The 24529-nt window shown below is 46.4% G+C and overlaps 1 protein-coding gene across 1 annotated transcript in view; it reads right to left on the reverse strand.

The window, feature by feature from the left end:
* LOC144166615 (soluble guanylate cyclase 88E-like) overlaps positions 1-24529 on the reverse strand; it is a 295263-nt gene that overhangs the window by 145485 nt on the left and 125249 nt on the right. The window contains exon 2 of the mRNA XM_077696156.1: positions 4512-5417. Within this exon, the coding sequence (XP_077552282.1) occupies positions 4512-4679 (168 nt within the window). The 5' untranslated portion in view covers positions 4680-5417. The remainder of the gene's footprint in view (positions 1-4511; positions 5418-24529) is intronic.

Below are 24529 nucleotides of genomic sequence, written 5' to 3' on the forward strand. Positions count from 1 at the left end.
AACGTGCTGTCACGTATCCCTGACGTGCTGCCTGACAGGAACACGACAGCAGCCTATATCAGGAGTCTGCAGAAACGACGTGCTGTGTAGGAGGAGGAAAATGAAATACGCGTCGTCGCGCAACAGTATTTCCTTTCAGCCCTTGTGCCTGCTGTACCCAAACACATTACAACCATACGTTCGAGTTTCGGTATCATTAAAAAAACAATGTAGTCCTTTTTTAAACGTGTGAAGAAACTCGGCTGAACAAGACTTATGTCTGACGCCAGCTGCAACGAGTGAATAAATATGTCGGCATTCAAACTAGCTTTTGCGAAGTTATAGTGTCTCAAGCATTGATATTCATGTTTACCTTTTTACCTTGTTTACCTGTTTGTTGGTATTCATATTGGTATTCATGTTCATGATGTTCATTTATCTTTTGAATGGTATTATTATTTTCTTTCTTTTTTGATTTAGTGCATTTTGGTCGCCCGTCGAAGCCACGCGCTGTTGGTGGGTACGTACAAATAAAGATGAATGAATGAATGAACGAATGAAATGAATTTAGGAATTCAAGAAGCCAGCAACGGTCCCTTTCAACTTTGTCTGATACAGCGAGAGAAGTGTTTTCTAATTACCTCCACTCGTACCCACAGCAATGCCTTCACTTTCGTGGCAGTAGTAGCCGAGCTGTGAACAAGGGGTAGATCAACGCGTTTATATGGTTTTATGCGTAATATTGTATAGCAAGTTTTTATAATTCATTTAGTAAAACTCCAACGCACCAATCCAAAGTCCTGAGTCCTGCAACAAGAACTATACGTACGGGGCGCCTTCTTAAAATCCCTCATTTGAATTTAGTTCAGCAAGTTCCAGACACACCCGAGTCCCCAGTAAGCTCGTCGCCACGCCATTGAGTTCTCTGCTTTTTCAAAGGTTTTATCCTGTGACTCGTGTCACCTCCTATCCCGGTCTCTCTCTCCTCCCATATTTGTCTACCCTTTATGTGAGAGAGCTCCACATTGGCCTTTACATCTCCACTGCGGTTCTTCCTCTGGTGTCCATGAGATCCTCTATAAAACAATCCTCAATCTTAGCAACAGGACACGGCTGAGTGCCCACTTCACAATCATTGCAAGATTAGCTGCATTCGCTAAGCCTCAAAATCCCCTTTGTTTTCCATACTCCTTGTGCTGGGAGCTCATTGGAACGCACGGCCTGCGCGCGTCTCCACTAGCATTTAAAGTAGTGTATTCCAACAATCCCCCAGCTGCGCGTTCTGAATTTCATCAATACATTCCAACTCGGAAAACTGCGCTCGCGACTTCGCCCGAATCCCAATTACGCAGCCCGCTGCAAGTACGCGCATACCCTCTTTGTGCACATAGAAGCATCTTTAGGTCATGCTCTCAACCCCACATTTCTTCAAATATTAAGACGGCTATTGGTAGATGGTGTTCGCTGCCATCTAAATTAAGTCGACAAGCACCGAGATAATGTTGGTGATTGTACTCGCTCCCAGCGGAAATATATCCTGGTGCAGGAATATATATCTAATGATCGTAATGCGTGAAAATAATCGTTAGTATTTTATCGACGCAAGAGATGTGTTTGCATTTCAAGGCCATATAATCATTTCAGGGTGAAACCTGTGGACTGCCCCCTGAATGTATTGCGAATTGTATGAATTGCTTACCTTTACGAACAATGCAACCGGTGCTAGAAGTTTGGAAAGTGCCTCTATATATCCCCTGGTTGTGTTCTCAATTGTGTGAGACGTACAACTTCCAACGACCAGGCGCATGCGATGGAATCGAGTTCAATAAAGCCGCAAGATAAAAGCACCACCATATAATTGACGCACGGAAAATTCCGCTTGGTGCTCCAAAATATGTTCCCTTTATAAAACAAACACCTAGATAGCCGCATAACCGGAATCCATTACCGTAATAACACGAAGCGCTAACCGACCACCGCGGTGCTGCCGTTTATTCGGTGGTAGCCGGATAGCCGGTTCTGCCACATTAAATTAGTTTTGATATTCCCTCTTTAGTTAATTCAGTGGCGGATCTATGGTGGCGTAGGCTGGATTTTTAACGGCGCAGGTATTGTCAGCGTCCCGAAATTGTACTCAATATGCAAGCAGTTACGTATACGTTTGGGGAGGGCAGTTTTCTCTGGTTCGCTAAAGCAGGTACTCTGAAAGCCCCTGTTCTTTCAGAAATATTCTGAAAAGATTGTACAATTCCATTGAGGTTGCTAAAGTAGAAAATTCTTCATGCTCAGTTTTGAAACCGGTATTTTCTTTCGTGATGAGCACCACCGTTCGCGCAACATTCTCATACAGAGCTGTGCAGCACGGGAGCCTCACGAACACAAAACTAATTTGTCCTTGGGATAGAAGCTGCCTTCATACGAAAGGAAATGAGCCGATGCATGGTTCGCATTCACCGTCTAACCTCCGAAAGGACATTGTTTAACTTTTCATTTTCCGCCATCAGTTCTTGCATAGTCCAAGGGAATCCCTTGATACCTTACCCTTGATCCCTTACCAAACGTTCCTTGATTCCCTCGGCTGCCTTTTTCAGTTTCTCCCCGTGTTACGATTCAGCTGTAGTGTACACCATTTACACGCCGCAGTTTGCAGGTTTGTACCACGGAGGAAAAACGTCTTTCTCGCTCCGTAGTTCGCGCGCAACTGTTGCGAGTGTCGGAGGGGCGTTGGTGCCCTGAACTAATTTCTCCCGCAGTGCCGTGGGTGCGTCTACGGAGACATCGCATAGCCTTTGCAACCATTATACACAGTAACGCAAAGCGAGTACCGCCAGCTGCCGCCACGCGTACATGTCCTAACAAGATTCTCCAAGCGGCGACTGTGTTCGCCTCAAAAACGCTAACTCTCCCGGCAGACCTCTTCGAGCGTGCGCCGGCTCGAGGAAAACTCACATGCTTTCGTGCCAGTCGTAGTTGCTTTGCTGTTTGAAAACTCTGGTGTGTGTCGTGCCGAAACTGGCGGTTAAACTTTGCTTGTATATAGGCTGGTTTCTTGGCGAGCAGTGCGAGTGTGTTTTGGGCAGCGCTTGAGAGCGTTATTCTGCCAGTTTGATTGAGTGCTCATGTTCTGGCAGCCCACTGTGCTGTAAAGTTGCTGTTTTCTCGCCATAGATATTTTAATCTGTGGCCTCTGTTTTGAGTCTGGCGTCTGTCTGTTCGTCGTCCGAACGGAGGCAACATTTTTCTGTAAGCGGCTCACCAGCTACGCTACTCGTACGGCGTGCTCGGTTGTAACGCGACCCTCCTCTACGCCTCGTGCCATAAATAAAGACGCCTCGTTAAACGGTAAATGAGCGTCTTTAAGTAGTTTTCCTAAACACATTATTCTTTCGTTCGCGCGTATACTTTACACATCGGTCGCCTGAAGTGTCCTTGTCTAGGCATGCCTTCCTCACCCATCTCCCATTCATTCGTACCTTCATTCTTTTTTACTGCAATTCAGCTCCCAGGCACTTATTTCAGAATCCCTCTCTACCCCCTCTACGATACTCCTCCTAATCGTTTTTTCGGCCCACCGTTTTCGGCCTACGCTTTCCCTTTAGCCTGAGTTCTCTATGGTGTCATCCCGGACGGCCATCTCCAACTCAACAGGATTACTCGAAATATTTCCAAAGGATTTGCCCGAAACATAAGCGTAGTAGAGTATTTCTACTCTTGTGTTTGTCTCGCTTCCTGCTGCCTGTGGCATTCAAGAAACTCCTATTCATTCCCCACTTCTGCCGCCGTGGATTATACCATACGTGGGGGGAGCTGCCTGTGTATACCGTGGGCTTCACATTACTGTAAACATCATTCCTGCTCGATTCGCGCTGCTGGATTAGTTGCATTCCTATCCTTTTGTTGTTTCCACCTTCTAGGCAGGCCATCCACGCCATACCTCTCTATTCCGATTACACATCTCCTCTTGGACATTTTGATTGCGTCTATCAGCCGGCTCGGACCTCCTGGCATAACATGAGGCATCCTCTAGTGCTATGTCAATCTCGTTGCTGTGATTGTTCGAAACTGTAATATAAACGCTGGTCCCCCCACCCACTGTTACTTCCATGAAAGTCCCTTTGGGAAAGCATAATCTTCATTTCATGGGACTATCTTTCAGGCCCTCCTGCCATATAAAAACGGGCCTTCGGTTTAGCGAATTTTACTAGAAATGGCTTGCATACAGGCAATCAAAAAACGCCACACGGCACATTGTGTGGATATTTGGGGCGAAATGGCTGTATTTTCTATGCTTTTTAGTATTAGTACCGATGTGCGGCTGCAGTCGTTTGTAGTAGGTTTAAACTAGTTGGTGAAACCTTAAACCTCTTACGCAGTATTCCTTGCAATCACGGACGCAACATTCAGTACTCCTACTTGGGAACCCATAGGCCACGTAGATTCAGATGCATGGCACTAATGCTTAGCAAGTTGCGATGCAACGTTCCCAGCTTAAAATAGCGCGAATTAACGAGGGGCCATCAAGCACTTCTCACCTTGCACGCCTTGCCGACGAGCTTGTGGACGAAGTTGTCCGGGTAGACCTCGTGCGTGCTGAAGGAGGCCAGCTCGATCCTCGACCGACGTCGGATCTCCTCCCAACGTTCTGTGCCGTACACGGCGCACACGTACTGGCTCAAGTTCTCGAAGATCAGTCCGTACATGGTAGAGGCTCCTGCTCTCTTTCTTCCTCGCTATGGTTTCCCAGTCCAAACGCGCACAAGAGTTCTCCACTTGTATCCTTCACTAGTTTCTGGCTGGCGAAGGCAAAATAGCAATTACACGTCGGTGCCCCCAATCGAACTTACTTTTTACGGCTGTGGTGCCCTCATCTGTCTCATTCGAACAAATGGTGATGTGTTAGGTGTGCGTCGTAGTCGATTCATCCGAGCGTAATGCCAGGGCCAGTTTCATCGCCAACAAAAATAAACGGCCGTCTGATTTCATCGCTTCTACATATCAGGATACCGCAGAGATGTCTGCCCTAAACTATTTAGGTTCTCATGAAGTGACAACGGTGCCGTTAACGTCCGTATGTTGTTGAGAACCGTATGTTATGCCAGGAGGTCCGAACCGTATGTTATTCTCGGGGATGGATACTTGTCGAGGCAAACTTGACAGTCGTAAGCGAAGTCCGTCGCACATCATGCAGTTCTTGCCTCCAGAGCGCACACGCAACTTCGTTCCATGGAGAAGATATACATTTCGGAGTAGTCACCCACCAACCTGGAGCTTCCGCTTCAATTTGGAATATTCAGGGAAGCAGTGCACAAATTGAGGCACTTAGCTATCGCGGCATCAAACGTAGTTGTGTTCACCAGGCATGCGACATCCTGAAGCCACTAGGCCTCAATCTTTTCGACTTGATGCTATCCGTGTCCACCACCCGACTCCTCGAAACCCTGAAAAAAGAGAGAAAAAGGGGAGGGAAGCGACGATTTGTTATTACATGCTTGTCGTACAGGCGCTTCATCTGTGATTTGTTCAAGGAATGTTTTTGCCCCTGCATGGCCTTTATCAATGCCACTTAAGTTGAAAGCGACAGCCAGAAGCCTAACTGAAGTGTGGTCCCGTGAAAACAAAATCGCTTAAAGACAACATATAACTTCGCTTCAATAGAGAGATTGCCTCGTCGCAATAACACGACAACCAATTTTAACGCGAGGTGCGATCTATGCAATAAAATCAGTTATATTTATTGAAAAATTGAAGAAAGGGTGGCGACTCCCCACGTGTTTTATCTCAATAATGTGTGAAGCGCGCCATGTTTTATTTAATAGCCCGATTAGCCGAATCCGACCCAAATGAGGGATCATTGAAATACTTCTCTAGGATAGCAGCTCGATCTCTTATCGTTTCAAATACAAAATAACGCTATTTTGTGGTAAAAGATTATTAGCCAACGTCTACAGTGAAATAACCGAAGAGAAAGCAATCTGAATCGCCGGCGGACTCTGCGAGCAGCTTTACAAGCTGCGATGAGGCTGCGCCATCCCTTGCGTAGCTCTTGCAACCGGAGAAGAACTTTTGAAATCTTGAGATGTACGAAGAAATCTAGCCCAACATTTTCTGACGACTAGAGAAGAACTTTTGAAGTCGAGAGATGTACGAAGAAATCCAGCCCTCCAGCCCAACATTTTCTTACGACTAGAGGTCCCTGCCTCAGTGTTTATTTTAGAATAAGGTTTAGGTGAGCACGACCAAATCCCCTTCACCGTTCATTATTTTGGGACATCGCAAATCACCATTAGTGCTGCTGCGGCCGTGAGTACTTAATTGGTGCTCGAGATACTCTAATCTACCCCAATAAGGCCAATCTGCTTTTATATTCGTGTCCCTTTGAGACATGCGTTTAGATAAAGGACGCCTGATTTTACAGCATATATGAAAAGAAAACTGATTTATCAAGTAACCGCTGCCTGGAATGGAGTGACAAGGGTACGAACCTTGGAAAATTAAACACAAGTAGAATTCATTTTAAACATCGCTGGGGAAGTGCAGTATGAGCTCAAGAAGCCCATTATAGCTCATACAGGCTATAATGGAACAAGAGGAGCGTTGGATGCACGCAGACAGCTCACTAAACGGGTTCGGCCGGTGCTGCAGGTTCCCCCGTCGCCCAGACGACAGCACCCGCAACGTCGTTGTTGTTGTTGTTTTTTTCTGTATGCGCATATTGTATGCGTAGGAATTCCTCCTCTCCGGCTTCCGTAGGGTCAGCATGTTTTTTAATCGTTTTCGCTTTGTTTTAACTGCCTCTAGACAATTGTTTCCGCGCACATACGGCCACGCAGTGGTAACTTTTGTGCGTTGTGAAATATTAATCGTCCTAGTCACAACGGTGGACATTACGCCAACTTACTTCCTGGCAAGAGTTTTTCTCGCATATCGTAACACACTTTACGTGGTCGTTGGATATTAAGTCGCTATCCCAAAACAATATTGGCTAACGAGAACGCTACCAAACTTTGTCTCAACAACAGCTACGCAATCGTATGTGTTCAAGGAGTCCCTTACGCAATATCGATTCGATTGTCGCGAAATGGTCCATACGGTCCAACCAGACCGTTTCTGCCACACAGTCTGCACTTGGGTCAGGTCGAAGCCGTCAAACGTCGCCATACACCACGTAGTCGCTAATTACGTATCTCAACCGCCGTCACCACCACCACATGGGGAACGTCAAGGGCATCATTCGTCGTCCCACCGTACGAGTCATGACGGAGGCACGCCATAGGAAATCGCCCTGTGGCGTGCTCGCAATCGTGTCGTCGCATGGCAGGATGTCCTGCCTTGCAGAAAGGAAAACGTCGGAGAACTGCGACGAATTCGAGGCAGAGAAGCCGTAATGAAAGAGTAAGGCGGACAAACTACTCGGAAAAGGCTGTGGTTTGCTAGACACTTGTCTTGAAGGGTCGGAGTGATTGCCCAGAATGAAGTATACAGGAGAAAAGAAATATTTTTATCGTTACATCCCTGCCCAGAAAACTGAAAGCTTCTCTCTAACTTTGGACACTTTGATGGATTGCGCGTGTTCGAACAAATCCACTTTCCCCTCTGCAGTTCTGCAGAAGAGCAAAATGGCGCACGGCCCGTTTTTTGCTGTTATCTTTCTGGGTTACCCAGCGAGTAGCTCCAGCTCGGACAACTAAATGAGTTTTCAGCCTAGGAAAGCCTCACAATTTCAGCAAATAAATGAAAATCCTATTAGTGTAGGAGGCACTTTGTAAAATAAACCTGTGTGCGTTAAACTCGGGAAACGATGCTAACAGAGCACAACCAGTCTATCAACGCGGTGAGTTGTTAAACTTCGAGGAGATACGAAAGGACGAGCCCGGAGATGAGAACCTCTTAAACGACTGCGTGCAAAGTGGAAGTGGTGCTCGCAAATTGCCGGCTGCTGCGGGCTCCAGTCGGTTCGCTTAAATTAGGGAAGCGCGCAAATTAACGAGAAGCAAAAAAGAAACTGTCGGTGGGAAACGAAATAAAAACCAACAATCTATAACTTTGCTGTGCCCCCCGAAAGCAAAAATTCCCCAAGTTAGGTTACAAAAAACGTACACAAGTTTATCATAAGACGAACAACGGCTGTCTTTCCAAATCAACCAAACGAAAAGTGGGTCTTTACGGGCCGTTTAGTAAGCTAAGAAAAATACGTTGCATAATGAAAACGGAGTAAATGAAACAATATAGCAACGCGTAATTACTGAAGTACTCGGGTGATAGCATTCTACTATAGTATTACGCACTAGATAAAAACCAGTTGTTAGAGTTACCCTTCTTTGTTTGCTACGTCACTGGGTAAATGTTTTCAAACATTTTAGCTGAGAATGAAACCACGTTTCCTAAAGAAATTTTAAACCAGTACATATGAAATTTAAAAGCAAATCAAGGTACGCAAGCTTTTCCAGATGTACGCGTACGTAAATGTTCAATAAAGAAATTTATACACTGTATTGAATACACGTGTCAATGTTGGCGCAAACAATTCGGAAGGGCTTAATAAAGATTTTTAGCATAGCGGCTACCGGCGGCTGACGCTACGGTGACGGGTTAATCGGGACCCGATTGCGCAGGCGCACGAGGGGAGGGCGAGGAGAGAGAGGGAGGGTTAAATTTATTTTCCCTTTATGCTAAGACCTCCTTATTCCAGGGGGCCACTGAATTTACTCATTGGTGGTGCCGAGAAGGCGGTGTGCCAATGGTCTTTTGGACACAGCCTGCCAACGATAGGACGTTGCTCTGAGCGGAGCGAATCCGCGGGCAGGGCGAAGGCCGGCCTGCGGAACTCATTCACCCCACCGGAACGAATGTGCACCTGCCCAGTCGGGCCCCGCCCCCCGCCGCCGTAGCGTTGGCAGACGGTACCCGCTATACTAAAACTCAGTAATGAATGGAAACGCTACGTCAACTGTTTAACTTATTGCTGGAGTCATGTGCTAACTGTATTAGAGTTAAAGCGTGACGAGAACGGTCTTCAAATTTTCATTTTTCTGGCGCTGAGTGTGGTGCAAAGAGGCACTCGCCCCCCTTAAGCCACCACAGAACGATTGCCCCGCCCCCTCGTTCTCTCCCTCTTTTCTACCCCCCCCCCCAATACAATGCGTTTGCCCGCCTCAAGAACAAATCCTGCTGACGCCCATGTGACAAGGCCACATCAAGTTCAATACAATATGATAAGCAAAAACGTAAAAAGAAAGTTTTTGATCTTCTTATTGTAACGACCACACTATTTGAATGATCCCTGAATGTATCGATGACAAATAGGAAGTCACGCAAGGAAGCTTATGTGCGGCCGTTACACCCACTACTCAGCTATACTAGAAAATTTCCAGACACCTAAGCACTTCTGATGGGTTGTAAATGTGAAAACATAAATGTCCAGTTAAACGCCCGAGACGCCTACTTCGGCCTATCCTTATCGAATGGTTTTGCAATATGTAGGCTTGAGACACATTACTTTCCTATCCACCCTAACTCTTCAGAATGGCTTCCACCGACCTCCTACACGCTGCACCGTTGTTTGAATCCGCTGCCATAAAATGGGAGAGTTTACGGCGATGGTGAATTTCGCTGCTTGTCTGTTCGCTTGCGCGACTGCGTTCTTCCGTTTCCTTCATCGGCGGTGTATTCACCTCTCGCTACTTTATTAAAACGGGCTCAAGAACTGAAACCCTTCCCGTTCCACTGGTGATGTTTACTTCGCAGTGTCGGACCCTTCAGCAGAAGCCGTTTTGCTGTTACGAATGCCGGTCTCCAGTTTTTTCGCTTCGTGCCTGATATTGTCACGGGGAGGCAGAGCAAATGAGACGAGCAATAGTAGACGTAACGGTCTACTTACAATATGAAACAAGGCGACCAGGCCAGGCAACGCGCCACCCACACCTTCATCATCGTTACGGGTGTTGGCGCGCAAAGGTATGAGCCTCGGATGGTTTGTCTTGTCCTTGTGGCGTGACAATATGTTGCTTTTGCAATAAGAGCACAAGCACGTGTCACTGTGCACGGGGGTGCTCACGGACGGGCAACAGCTGCCGCGCAAACATTTTCCCTGCATTAGGCACCCGAACTAAACACCCGAATCAGGCACGCGGTTAAATTGGCACGCTTTTGCGGCACGCCTGCGCTGTAACGGTAGGAGGTTGACAGGACTGTTAAGCTCCTGCATTGCCAAAAACAATACCCTGGACTATTTACCGCTCTCGTCGTAACATGGCTCTCGTCATTTACCGCTCTCGTCGTAACATGTAAGATGGCATCTGTTCACGCAAGAATAATCATTTTGCTGTAACAATACCGAAGTGACTTAAACCTTTCCGGCCACTCATGATTGACAATCCAGCGCGCAAAAACACGGCACAAAAAAAAAAAAACGAGAGTTAGACAGGACAGCGCTGCAGCGCTGTCCTGTCTAACTCTTGTTTTTTTTTTTTGTGCCGTGTTTTTGCGCGCTGGATTGTCAATCATGAACACTCACCAACTCGCCCAAATCACAGTCCTCTTGAATTATCTTTCAGGCCGCAGACATCGATGACGTTTCCGCTCGTTTCACACAACCAAAGCAATATAAAAAATTAGCAGTGGCTTAGCTCCGCTATGCCAGGATATACGTAGCGTGAGCTAAGGTTCATCTGGTTATTCTTATAGCTTTCCTGGTTGTGTAGGATTAGCTTGATTATCACGCTTACTGCTGCTTCAATGACACACACATGGTATACGCATTAGGTGACACATGTATATTTATCAAGCGGCTCCGGGGCATCGTCGCCAATCACCCCAGAGCTAAGCTGGTTCAGAGGCGCACGCCGGTGCTGTTGCGACGCACGAGCCATCGGTTCCACACCCGGCCACCCTTCGCATGATCATCAAGTGGACCGGGTTGCCACGTGCGGAACGGGGGTCGGCAAAGACGCTGGGCGCGCGGAGTGCGTGAGAGACGCCGGGCTGCGAGCAACGTTCTGTGCGCCATTTGACGTCACTGCTCCTCGCGCATTCGCAGCAGGGCTCTCCAGGAGCCACGTGAAACTGCTCAAACTCGTCCAGTGTAGCTCACGCTACAAAAAGTTTCTCGCGGCACTTAAGTCCGCTTATGTACTTTGAAGGCCACCACCGGACTTACTACTGTAAGGAAGACCGTCGCCAGCACCATTTTAAATATTCCAGAAGCGTACACAGCACTGGTCACTCGCGATGAGCGGGTATGTGCCACAGAGGACACACAGGTAAGAGGCAGCAACTCGTGGATATCGCATCGCCATCGCTGGGACGAAGAAGAAGTCGCGTCTGGTTGGCTTTCCCTCTCTATTGACTGGACAGCGCGACTTGGTGCTTCGGTGATAGTAGCTCCTGTTTCAGAATTAAAGGGACACTGAAGTGATATGTAAACATTGCGGGATTACTAGCGCAAATTGTAGTCCGGAGTCCCCAGGCCATGTTTCGACCACTCTAGGCGCGTTTACGCGATTTTATTTAGTAGAAAAACTAATTCGAAAACGCTGTCCTCCTCTCTTTACGCTCGCCCATTTTCTGTGGCGTTTTCGTGTGACGTCAGGAGGGGATGAGCTGGCAATTGGCTGCTCCACGGCTGCGCTACTGCACGGCTCCCCGGCCGACAGAGTCAGTCGGCCCAGCGTTTCTTCCGCCGGCCGCCGGCGGGTCGTCGCAATCAAGGAGGTTAAAAAAAAATTGCTTGGTCGCAATTCGTTCGCTTAGTTGAAACGAAGCCAGGACACGTTTGTGAATGGAAGAATGTGCCTTTCTTTACTTGGTTTGTTTGTACACTGTATCTAGCTCCAAGTCAAGGTCGCTTCACACAAGCTCTGCACATGCGACGCTTCGCTGACTGGTACGCCAGTAGGAAAATATAAGGCCTCTTGAAGGCGGGAGAAGAGTCAGCGAATTCAATATAGGTACTAAGCAAATAAAATCAACTGATATTTTTACCGTACAGCGTAAAACTAGGGCGCGGGAAGCACTTTTTTGCGCTGGGCGAACAAGCACAGCGGTCAGCAGCACGACTACGCATCTGCGAACGCTTTTCCGTCTACGAAATGCAATTGCTAGACGTGAGCTACTGTGGAAACTCGGGCGACGCTTACTGCACGATCGAAGTACAACAAATAGTCACCTAAGCGGCTTGAAATGCCAAAACTAAATAAAAGTGTAAACCGGTTGTACAATATATACCCTATATTAGCAAGGCATTCGCGTCCCGCTCCGTGGCTTAGCGGTCTGGGGCGCTAGGAACTCACCGCAAATGTTTTGCGAGTCACGAGTTGGAATCTCCGCGGGTACGTTGCTTTTTTGTAAGTTAACTTTTTTGTTTTCCGCCGATGTTTTCTATATTGAGTTCACCTTTTTTTGGGCCGCAACGTTCATGGCTACACGAACTAGTTCACAAAACGCGCGCAGGCTGGCACTGGCGCGCTAGCGAGTTCTCGTTGGCGTGCTGTTGCCATAAGCACCGACTGCTTGCAGGCAGTGGGCACAGGCCAGAATGAACAGACCCTTGGCCTGGTGTGAACACGCTTTTTACGATACAGGCATGAGGGAGGCAGGCTCCAAATATGGGGGAAAAGCGCATAACATTTGGGCGTCTGCGGGTACGCGGAGGGCGTTCATGCACTGCGTAGGTCTCGGCTAGTGAATGCTACGACTACAAGCCGTCCTGGGAGGCTTATCTTGTGCATTTTACTGCCGACAACATGGCAGAAGCGCGGTACGATGATTACTGAGATATTGAGAATGCCCATCCAACAAAGCCATTGGTTATGTTTTACAGAACCGAAACCGAAACTTGTGTGATTGCTAACCTTGGGCATCGTCCAATTACGCCGCCCCTCCTCCCAACGTCACAGCCTTAGTTGGTGCGGCCGCCGCAAACCGCGCATGGTAGTTTTTCTTCTTTCGCGCTTTGTAAAATAATTACCGATTTGTCAACCGGATAAACGATGAAAAGTGTGCTAATTTGAGCCAGTCTACGCAGTGCAAGCAAAAACGGGAGCTTGACAAATTCACTTCAGTGTCCCGTTAAAGCCTGAGAACCACCTTATACTAATATGATCAGTACCTTTTACATACACGTCCACTGGTCGACACAGCCGCGACGCTATTTTGTCGCCCTTAATCCAGAATAATAGATCCTATCAGTCCGCCATAATCAACTCTACCTTAATATGCTTATTTGGCTTAATTAAACTTAGTCCACATTAATCCAACCTAACCTACCTCATTCCGTCTCCATCCACAATTATGAAACCTTGCCTTATTTCATGTTAATTCCCCCCTAATTCACTGCATGATTTTATTGGACCTAAACTCTTGTCAATCGATCTTGTTCATACTAATTCACCCTGATCCCACCGTACTACTTATGACATGAATTACAACAACCATTAATCCTTGTTATTCATCTTGGTCAACCTTCAACCCTTAATACAGCTAACAAATAATATCAATCACCAATCAGTCAGGTATTAACTTCGTCAATGGTTATTATTTCTTATAAACGGCTGGCATGCTTTTGTTCGCCTTTGGCCTTTCATGGGCTTTTATACAGTGTGTCGACGCCGGGGTCGCTCAATGTCTCTTTCCAGTCAGACATATAAGGCTTTCGCATTGATAGGGGGTCCTATCGAAACATCATACCGCCCGTGAGCTCGGCAACACCTACGACTGCAGCTTATACATCCGATATTAAAAGCGTGTGGGATTTTACCACCCTTTAATTATTCAACCGTTCCCAGTTTCTCGTGACGGGCTGCCTCGTGACTTCTTCGGAATCCACTTCGCAAATGCATGAAAACCTTCTTGCTGGACAAATGTGGTGTTCAACGCTGGGGGTCTTAACGGAAATCATTCTCCAAGGAAATCGCGTACAGAAAACCCGTGCTTAAGCGCTTGAGAAAATATAACGAATGCGGCATGGAGAAAGAAGATATATGAACAGTATAAACAATGCGTGAAATGCACGCTAGCATAAGCTGTTGGAATTCGCCTACGCGCACGCTATGGCGCTGGAGATTAGAGAAATTCCCGTATCAGCGCAAGCACCCTATTAAGGCAGGTATTGCAGTGGACCTCCCATCGATAATTCGATCATTTTTGTCTTGGAAGCCATTATCCGGAAGCGGTAATTTTTTTATTCGTTATTGGTGCATGGTAACCTTATGCTATTTTTATGCTATGCACTTTTTTTTAGTTCTTGAAGCCTTTCTTTTACCACAACATTTTCTACTCTGATGAGTTTTTCACAAAACGTTGCTGTTCTGCCCACCTTCTGCCGACGTTGCATTAAAAGGCGGAAGATAAATGGGGCCGTTCAGCGCCTGCTTCCTAGGGTATCTTTACGCTACAGAATTTTACGCTACAGAAAGCTTGAAAAGTAGTCTCGTACACTGCCTTCCGCCAGCTTTAAAAGTACTCAGCTCCCGAGAGACCTATTCCATCGAGGCCAAGTATACCTGCGCCAGTGTTTGCAACACATGATGTATCTTTTTGTTCCATAAGTTACTACCCGGTTCGTCCAATCCTGCTGAAGAATGCACTCGCTATGTTTTGCCTCTCAAATATATAAAAGCGACTGTTCTACGGAACAGCCACGCACTCCGCTTCGAGCAATCCCTCGAGGTATAGTTGTATATACTTTAAGATATCTCAGTTATATTCCACCCTCGACGGGGTCGGCCATATAGTGTCTTCTACGAGTTAAGTTTGTACTGTTTCCACGAAGTGCGTCGCAGTAATCCGAAATGTCCTCGCAGCCGTTGTTCGTTTATGTTTCTCCTGGGACGCATAATCTCGTAGATACGATTCTGCATACTACGTTTTTCGGCCAAATACGTTTTTCTTTTCATTTCCGGCCGACGTCTCTTAAAACTAGTACATTTTCCTGATCAAATGTCTGCCGGAAATCAGATAATACGACCACGAAAGGGGATATACACGGACATTTCGAGCAATCTTCTGTTTATTATTCTCATTCCTGCTGAAACCGCATTCAAACAAGTCACGATCCGCACGTTTTGAAAGCCGCTGAGGGCATGGTAGCGCCGATTTTTAGGCGAAAACCACTGCCAGGCGTGGCCGCTCTGTCCGATGATGATGTTACGTCAGACAATGCACCGCGTCATCTAGCAAAACGCATCCTACTCAAATGAGAAGGCGCGCAATGCTTTCTTCAGCTGGCGACTTCTTCCCCAACTTCTGTGAAACAACCAAGAGGTTGGAGCATGAGCAAGTGGAAGACAGCCTGCTTACATGGTTCAGGGAAGTTAGAGCGGCAGGAGTGAACGTCGACGGGCCAGTCCTAGGCAAAAAAAAAGGGCAACAACGCGCTCTACTTTGGCATTTGAAGATTTACAATCATCCGGCAGCTGGCTTCACCGATTTAATGCACGGCACGGATAAGCGAACAAAACGGTTTCCGGCGGGGTGAGGAATAACGGCAGTTTCTTTTTGAAGAGAGGCTCTGTATCTCTACCCACCGATGTTCTGTAGCGACCGTTGGTGTCATCAGAAAATTCCCGCGAACAAACACAAGTTACTGGCACCGCTAAGATTATAACCTGGAGCGAATACAGAGGCAGAGTGAGAGCCCGTTGTCTTGCCGATTGAGCTACCAGCCCACGCGGAGACGGGGGAGACCGACGGTGCACTCACCGAGCACATGTGCTGGTTACTCCCTGCGTTCTCGCTGAACTCCACGTGATAGCGTCACGCGACCTCTCGCGCCGCTATTCGCTCCGCCCACGATACGTGTCGCGGCCGTGTGCGATTTTAGATTTTAGCATAATAGTTTTTTTTTCGGCTCCATTGAGAAACGTATCAACAAGATTTCCCTGTATGCATATCTGAAAGCAGACATTTGGTACGAAACAGGACAAGGCTGGAGCAGTGTGACCACAGAGAGGCAGTACAAGAGACAAAATAGGTGTGGTAAGGGTTGGTAGTAACATGTCAAGAATCAACAACTGCAAAAAACGTTTTCTCTCGTCGATGCCTCTTTCGCAAGAGTATTCATACAATCTCTCCCCGTTTTATCGCGTGAGCAATATGATTCACGTTGGCAAAGGCTTTCGCTGTGCGTATGCGACCGTGTGTTTTTTTTTCGTTTTTTTCTGCAGCCATCATCTATATCTTCTTGTGGATTTGATGCAAATTGCCGACAAAAGTGGTCTGCGGACCGAATAATCAGGACAAGCAACCAGTGACTCGCTTGTTTTAGGAGGCAGCGTCACGTTTAGATATTTGCTACCATTGCGATCCACAGCTCGTACGCAGCCAGCTCACACCAAGGACGATGCCACTGATGCCGAGAAAAGTACGCTGTAAATCTATTACGACATACTTGGGACGTGACATGTGCGAGACTGTGCGTGCTAGCAAACACCTTGTAACAGCGACGGAAACGCGTAGCTCACTTGTGATCTCACCGCGCGTACTGCTCGCATTGCCCGATTAATGAATTACTACGTGAGAACGGTGATTGGATTGCTTCGCCGACAAGCTCAAAACTACTGCTATGATCTGAATTTTGGTTCTAGCAGTGCCTATTTCCCCTACAATGCTTTTTTATAGTTACGCTCGGATATGATTAACGATCACTGCCGTAGCCTGTACTCTGCAAAGCTTATATGTTTACTTTTCGCGACAACTTCCCCACAATGTAGGAATGGTATGAACGCGAGTTTTCAACGCCTTCGTGCAGGTTTGGACATGACTATATTTAGTTTTCATTAGGACCTCGGTGTGGGAATTTATAATTGCAACGTGGGCTTTTGTCTGTTTACAGTAAGCCTGCTTTTCTCTAGCATCAATTTCGAAACTCACAACTGCTCACAGAAGGCGAGGCTGTGTGCGAGGCGAAATGCGTCGTTAATGATTTGGGATAATGGGGAGTGTTAGAATTGGAGAACGGAGCGTTGATGACCCCGAAGAAGTTAGGGAAACCCAAGCGTACGCGCACGCGACGAGAGGGTCTTCTCTAACAGCTCGCAGCCGGTTTCGGATGCTTGTAATCGAATGTTGGGAAACTTTGGCTTAGCGTCGCTGCAGATATTTCATCGCCGCTATCGATTACAGTTGTGCCACACGTACACGATAAATGTCTTTAGGCGCTTAATACCTGACGTTTTAACGCCAATAATTCGATTGACTGATTGATTGATTGGAGGGGTTAACGCGCCGACGCAACGCAGGCGATGAGGCGCGCCGTAGTGGAGGGCTCCGGATTAATTTTGACCACCTGGGGATCTTTAACGTGCGCCGAAATCTCGTACACACGGGCGTTTTTGCTTTTCGCCTCCATCAGAAAAGCGGCTGCCGCGGCCGGGAATCGAACCCGCGACCTAGTGCTCAGCAGCGCAACGCCTTAGCCACTGAGCCACCGCGGCGGGTTAATGCCAATAATTCACTGCTACACGAAAAAAAAAGGTAATGCCATTCTCACTAATGTAATTTTTTTTGGTTTAAGGAGTTCCGCGCAACAAATTCGCCGTCACGAACACCTTAAATATGCCTACTCTAAACGCAATCATGCCCCAAATAAAACCAACGAAACTCCCAGCACTAGAGTGTTGACGCGGAATTGTAGCTGAAATTCAAAATGAGACGATGTTTTGTGCACTCGAAGTTCGCAGGCGAAGTTCTGAAGGCGACGAAGTTCACTACAACAGCGGCGAAAGGCAGAACATCGTGTTCCTCGTTGTTTTGAATTTTTCGGATTTGGCTACCGTTGGCAGGTGACGGCAGCTGCTGAAGTCACTTTTAGAAACGGCTCACACCAATGTTTTAAAAAATATATATTTTATAACGTTTTCTTTCACAAGAAATATTTGTAACCCTTCTAAGACGTTTTTCTTTATGTTAAAAACTTCTAAAATATGAATGAATTTCTATTTTTGGTCATTATCTCCATCATGCATAACACATTTAATGCCTTTGCGTTTTCGCGTGTAGCACGGACCGCCAAAATAATGTCATTCGGTATCTTAAGGCCTTAAACACAATGTCATTTTTGGTGGCAGTGTGGCACGGATATAACACAACTTTTCACCCCACTGACACCCCCTTTCTTGTTTGTGGAACTTTGTATCCGCGATGATTGCCGTTTATGATCAAGATACCTGCCACGGCCTCAGCCGTATCTTGCGCGCAGGTATGGCCATTCTTCAGCAACTCGCCACACCACGCGTGAACGGGCCGGCGGAGCCGATATTTGAGCCTCGCTTTTAAAACCACAGCCGATGACACTACCTAGCACAAATTTTCACCACACTAACATTCACTTTCACCAATGTAGAACTTCCTTTCCACGACTAGTGTGATTCTAAAAGCGGTGACAAGTTGTGGCGGTCGCGACCTGCGTCGGTTCGAGCCGCTCCGTCGGCCGTGCGGGCAGGCAGGGCGGGTGTGTGTGCGGAGCGTCTCTGTGAGTATACTCGGCTACAACTCAAGAACGGCACCACCACATGTAGTGTATCACTCCGCCAAAGCGCCGGACCCGTGACGTCAGTGCGCGCGCGTTTTGAAAGGGGTTTTCTATGAATGCGTGATATCGTCTCACGCAGTTTGTTTGTCGTCACTGGAGTGGTTTATAAGCATATTAAGTCCAAAAAATCACGGGAATGGCTTAGGCTATGTTCAAGATATTTCCAGTAACGCCCTACTTGCGCCGCGCGGAGAAACATCCGGCTACGGTGATAAGCCACAGCGGCAACTTTCGGTGCCGTTCTTAAGCTGTCACGGAGTATAGTAAACGCTTCATCAAAAGGGGTCAAGGGGTGAAGCTTAAACTCAAAATTGGTCAAGCTTAAACTATAGGTCGGGCAAGAAACAGGACTGTGGGCTTTAGTGGGTCCTCTCGCTTCGTTTGATCGTATCACTTAAATAATTAATGATTGATGTGTTTAGTCGTGACCCATATTACTTCCTCCTGCCCATATAACGGCACTGTGGCGAGAAATTTCGACAATAATGGTTAAGGACGAAGGACGCGCTGTATCGCTCAGGTTCCCTTGTGAGGTAGAACTATGTTCTTAAGACGCGAAATGAAGATGCGACTCTTAATTAGGGCGATTTCCCAAGGACTGTTTCTCTTCAATAGTAATAACAAGCGCGCAATTGAAGTGTGTTGGGGAAAGAGAACGTAAGCCAAGAGGACCCTTGCTGCTTCCATAAGAATGTGAGGGATTGTTTCAGTAGGGCGTAAAAATAGAGGCACGAGCGCATGTCCGTACGTGTAAATATGTATTTTAGAGACGATAATCTTTCTTGGGCTACTTAAACGCAAAAATTTTGGTCTGTCTGTATGTCTGTCTGTGACTTGATTCAGCCATCCGGCCAAAGTGAACTGAATCTGCGCAATAGTCTTATGTACCCACAGCCCAGTCTAAACGTCTCCGTCCGGCGGCACTGTTCATACTTGTCAACATTGTGGAACAAGAACAAAACATTAGACAAATGTGAGGCAGAAAATCAATACATAAGTAGTATTTGCAGTGTTCCTTTATTAAAATATTCATTGATGCTTGGTTTCTGCGATATCAAATGAAATACTACATCAACTGCAGAGAATCGTCGCCTGGTGTCGCCCGCGCTCCTAGCGGCATTCAAGAAATCAAAACGGCAACAGTAACATAGGGTTACACCGGATATGTTCCACGTTCCGCTTGGAATGCACGTGAGGTAGGGCAACGTGATTCTTTAAACATTGAAGTATAGGGTGCCCCGGGTCAGGCGCGTCTCTACGGTACGGCAGCGATGGCATCGAGGCATTTAATTGAGCAAACCTGTAGCCTGGTATCTTGGAATGAACAAGACTGGGGAGGAACAGCATGAGAGGTGAAGCGGGAAAGAGAAGGGAGGCGTGTACATGGAAGGGGCGCCAGTCAACTATCGTCTTTCGTTGGCATTTACAGCGAAAACAGCGTATAAGTGACCATTTTTTGTGTACATATACGTACGTCCGTATGTATGCGTGTGCGTGTGTGTGCGTGTGTGTGTGTTTACGTACAGTCATGGACAAATGAAATGGGAACGGGATAATATGAACCAGAATACACAATATTGAAAAATGCTGTTTGTGGAGGGCGAATAATGGCGTGATATTGGGATATTTAGAAAACCACATTTCCTGACTTTGTTACTGAATTAAACCATGCGTCAATTTTACTTTCATGGAAAGAAATCGCGCTATTTGTGTGTTCTGGTCTATATTTTTGTGATCGCGTTTCATTTGTATACGTGCGCATGCATGTATGCATGTACGTGCGCTCTGGGTAACGCAAGGTTGACCGCATTATTTACGCGTACTCATAAATTTGTGTTTCGTACTAGTTCCTTGAATGGACGCACTCGCTACCCCTCCACCGGGACCATCCCAAAGTAGAGGACGATTCTGCTGCGTGTGGCAGTTAGATCTGTCCGTTTGAATGGATTTAAAGGAAACTGTAGCCGGTCAGTTAGAAGCCAAACATGCTCCGACAACCCCAAACCGGCAGGCCTTTGCCTTCTAACATGGACGCTCGTGGAACACTGAACCCACAGCAACAGCGTAGGCCTGGATTCGCCGCAAGAGGCACACTATTATCGGTGACTGCATGGTCCTTTCCCTACATTTTAGTAGACTGCACTGGCATTACTAAAAGCCGTTTAAATTTTCAAATCTTGCAGGTTTTACGAAACGGAACAATCGATGGGCTGTGAGGCGGGCCATAGTGGAAGCTTCCAGACTATATTTTACCACCTCATGGTCTCTAACACTCGCCGAAACTGCTACACACGGAAATACGTTTTCCGACTCCAACAGAAAAAACAGCCGCCGCGGCTCAGATAGAACCCGCGTTCTGGCGTGATGTGACGCTAACCTGCCTTCATGGATGTAAATGGAATTCCTTTCCATCAAGTACGCCCCGAGGCTATTAAATGAACGTGCTCGCAAACACCACCAACGACAGAGTTATTTATTTCTCAAGTGTACAAATGCTCAGGAACAAACTGCTAAGAAACTGTAGCCAGAAAAATGCCGGCTTTCTTGCCAAGAGAGGCTCGAAAGTGTCATAAGCTCAAATTTCCTGACACCGGTCGTAAGCTACGCCTGCCCTAATTACTACACCGGTAAGGTATGGCCTGCCAAACATGCACGCTCTTGACATAAATTACAAGGGCGAGACTCTGGGAAACGCCGCCCACCCCGTCGCTAACGGTGAGAAATGCGAGGGCTCCGGGCAATTTGTATTACTCCTTTTCGCGGAACGGGAAGTTTTATTCGCCACCGGGCGATGAATTACCTTATCGGCTTCCTCATATTACTTGCCACAAAAGGTTCGGCATGCATGTTTTTTTTTTTCCTGTATGTTACTAGTTATGAATTATTTCCTTGTCAGTTGCCACAACGGCATAAAGCAATCATGTTCAAGAAACGAGTAAGTCCGGTAACGCATTGGCAGACTGTATAAAAAGCATTACCATCCCTTTATAAAGAACGTTGAGAGGAGCGCGAAAACTTTCTGACATCAACCCTGTGTCAAAATGCGTCGAAATTGTCGCTAGAAGTGCGTCCATCTTTCACTGAAAGTGCGCCCAATCGATCGTCAAACCATTTGACATCGAAATCGCAAACAAAGAATGACCTTGTGGGGCGATTTTTTGAGCAAGACAGAAACGCGTCTAATACCGGCCTAATTTATACCGATACGTGGCTTGAATCAATCAATCAGTGAGGTTTTATTTCCGTCAATATAACTACACAGGTAAAAAAAGCGGACGGAGGAAAAGCTGTAACTTGACAGACTGCATGCATCTTCACAGAGCACTATCCGCCAACGCAGCATTGACAGGCTAAAACTTTAAATGTGCATTGAGAAAAATTATTATGCAAAACTTGAGAGCAACAAAAAAAAAGGACAAATGCGGCACCCGAATAAACATACGTAGGATGCGGTCGTCAGTTACAACCATAATGTCAATTCCCTCTTTGTGAAAATACTCGAGTGTGCTGGGAAGTGTGTGCTTTAGTAGCTGCTGCCCATCGTGAGTTCGTGGTGATGGCATTTTCCAAGGGAAGCATGTGAGATAAAGGTATACCACTGTATACCATTATACCACTGTATACCACTGTATACCTTTATACCACTGCATACCCCTGATATCACTGTATACCTTTATGAGATAAAGGTATACCACTGTGCTTTTCTTTCATGACCGATGCATGTACTGTCTCATCTGGAACCTTTCCTTTTTCGCCACTTTCAAGTAACCGTTTTGGCACGATGGACGACCGGTTTTACGCGCCTTCTGTGTGGGTAAAAATCTTAATCCGAAATTTTCGGTCGACCAACCGACGTGTAGGAAAACGCATTAGGTTTTTGTCGGGACCTCCAAGATCTCACTAAGAAAGTCCTCTTTGCCATAAAAAGCGGCCTCTACAATCTGCACTTTGCATGCATAATCAGCAACAGGTATACTCTGGCAACAAAAGAAGTAAGCAACTTAACTGTGTAAGCACGAATACCACTGCCCTTTTGTAAATAAATTTCACATGAATGAAGGGACAAACAGGAACCCAAGTTCACAAGCGGGGCGTATTCTTCTTTACCACAAAGGTACCTACTTTGTGGCATAAAATACCTCATATTTCTCCCAACATGCTGTTTACAAAGGTATGTAGTTTGACAACTTATGCTCCACCTGGAGAAACAAATTTAATGAGCTTAATGACAGTTCTGGAAGCATTCATTTATAATTTATTTGTTCGTTTACAGTTAGTGCGGTCACGAAGGACTATGCAGGTTACATACATCATTACATTAAACAACACATATAGTACAGGAAGATACAAAATAAACAAAAAAGAAGGAACTCTACCAGCGAAATAGCCCGGGAGCACGAACTCAATATATTCAAAGTTAAAAAAAATAAAAAGGACCAAATGCAAACAAAAAGAAATTCACATTCGTTGTGAAACGGTTATTGTAATTATACGCTTCAAGTACAAAATGTGGCATTCCATATAGTGGTAAATACAAGGTCTTCGGGTCAAACATCGAAAGTCACTTTCGCTAGTTTCACCTGATCTTGGACAACCTCACCGCAAATAACCGGGAACATGAGGAAGCAGTACACAGGTTTCTGCAATGAGAGCAGAATCTTCCTGAAAACGTCGGGCTCTTAATTGGCGATCAGCTACTGACGGAGAGGAAACGTCATTTAGCGCCTTCAGGAGAGTGACCATGCTCTGTTCCTCGGCAATGATAAGCTGGGTCACAGCACTCCGTCATTCGAAGAGGGAGCATGTTTTTCTCCTCAAGAGAGACAACGCTGTATCACTTTCACCCAAATGTTTCCTGTAAAGAGTGAGATCACAACCTTTCGGCCGGTATCGCTCATCAGCAAATTGAAGCAACGTGAAGAGAGTTGTGATTCCACCACAGTATCCGCGGACGGAAGAGACTATGCTTTCACTAATATTTACTCCATCCTAAAAAGGAGCTCGACACGCACATGCATATTTGCTTTTCTTTGAATAACTAGCATGCGGTGCCACCCTGCTGTCGGAGTGATTCGCCTAGAACGACGAAGAAACGAAAGCTAGGAAAGAGACGCAAAAATAGTGAAGCCCTAAATAATTCTTTGGTAAATACCGCCAGGGGAAGTCATCATGTGTTTGCACTTAAAGCACGTAAATGGCCTTAGGCTGCCCGAGGGTGCCACAACGCTAGGCGTGCCACTGGCGAAGTGCGCGCGCTGAAACATGGAGAGCCCTCCCGGCAACCCACTCGAAGCCCTGGGGAGCTCCTTCTGCAGATAAGACGTATACAAACATTACGGAAGAACATTTCACCAACAGTAATATGAAGCTTTCTCAATCCTGCATGCAGCAGTGTTATATGTGTCCGCCAAATTAAAACATTTCTTTTTAACTCGTTTTTAAACTTGTCCTGTCTTTGATCGCCTACTCTGAAAATACAATTAACCGGGCGGTCAGACAAATGTTAGATGATTATTACGGCTGTTTGAGTACGGTTTAAATGGGATTGAATGAGATTTAGAGCGGCAGTCTGAAGGACTAGATTTGAATAGTTTGGCCATTCCTGTAATGAGAAAGGTTCAAGTTTTTACATTACTCAAAATTAGAAACACCTCAGTCCTGTCAAATTTTATTTTTCTGTTACAGAAACGAAGGCCAGGTAGTGCACTGTTACAATTTAAAGAAAGAATAGTTTCTAGCCTGTTATTCAAGTTACATTACTAGGGAGCTTAGCACGCGACAAAAGAAAGTGCGGCATCTCGTGTTAACGGGAAAGTAAGCATATCTTTAAAGCCTGTCTCCAGACAAAAAAAAAAACAGTTCTTTCACCAAAACGGTTCGTGCTTGACTTGAGATTTCTGTAAAATCACCTCCTAACAACGGAGTTGGGATCTCGTTCGTCTTCCCCGCGTATCGTTTAGCGTTGTTTTTAGCTCTTGATAAACCCTTTTTGTTCCAGAGAAAGCAGTGTCCGAAAACTGACGC

Source organism: Haemaphysalis longicornis, unplaced genomic scaffold (genome assembly GCF_048455015.1).
Source record: "Haemaphysalis longicornis isolate Haplotype H1 unplaced genomic scaffold, Haemaphysalis longicornis Haplotype H1 scaffold_18, whole genome shotgun sequence".
Classification (NCBI taxonomy): Eukaryota; Metazoa; Arthropoda; class Arachnida; order Ixodida; family Ixodidae; genus Haemaphysalis; species Haemaphysalis longicornis.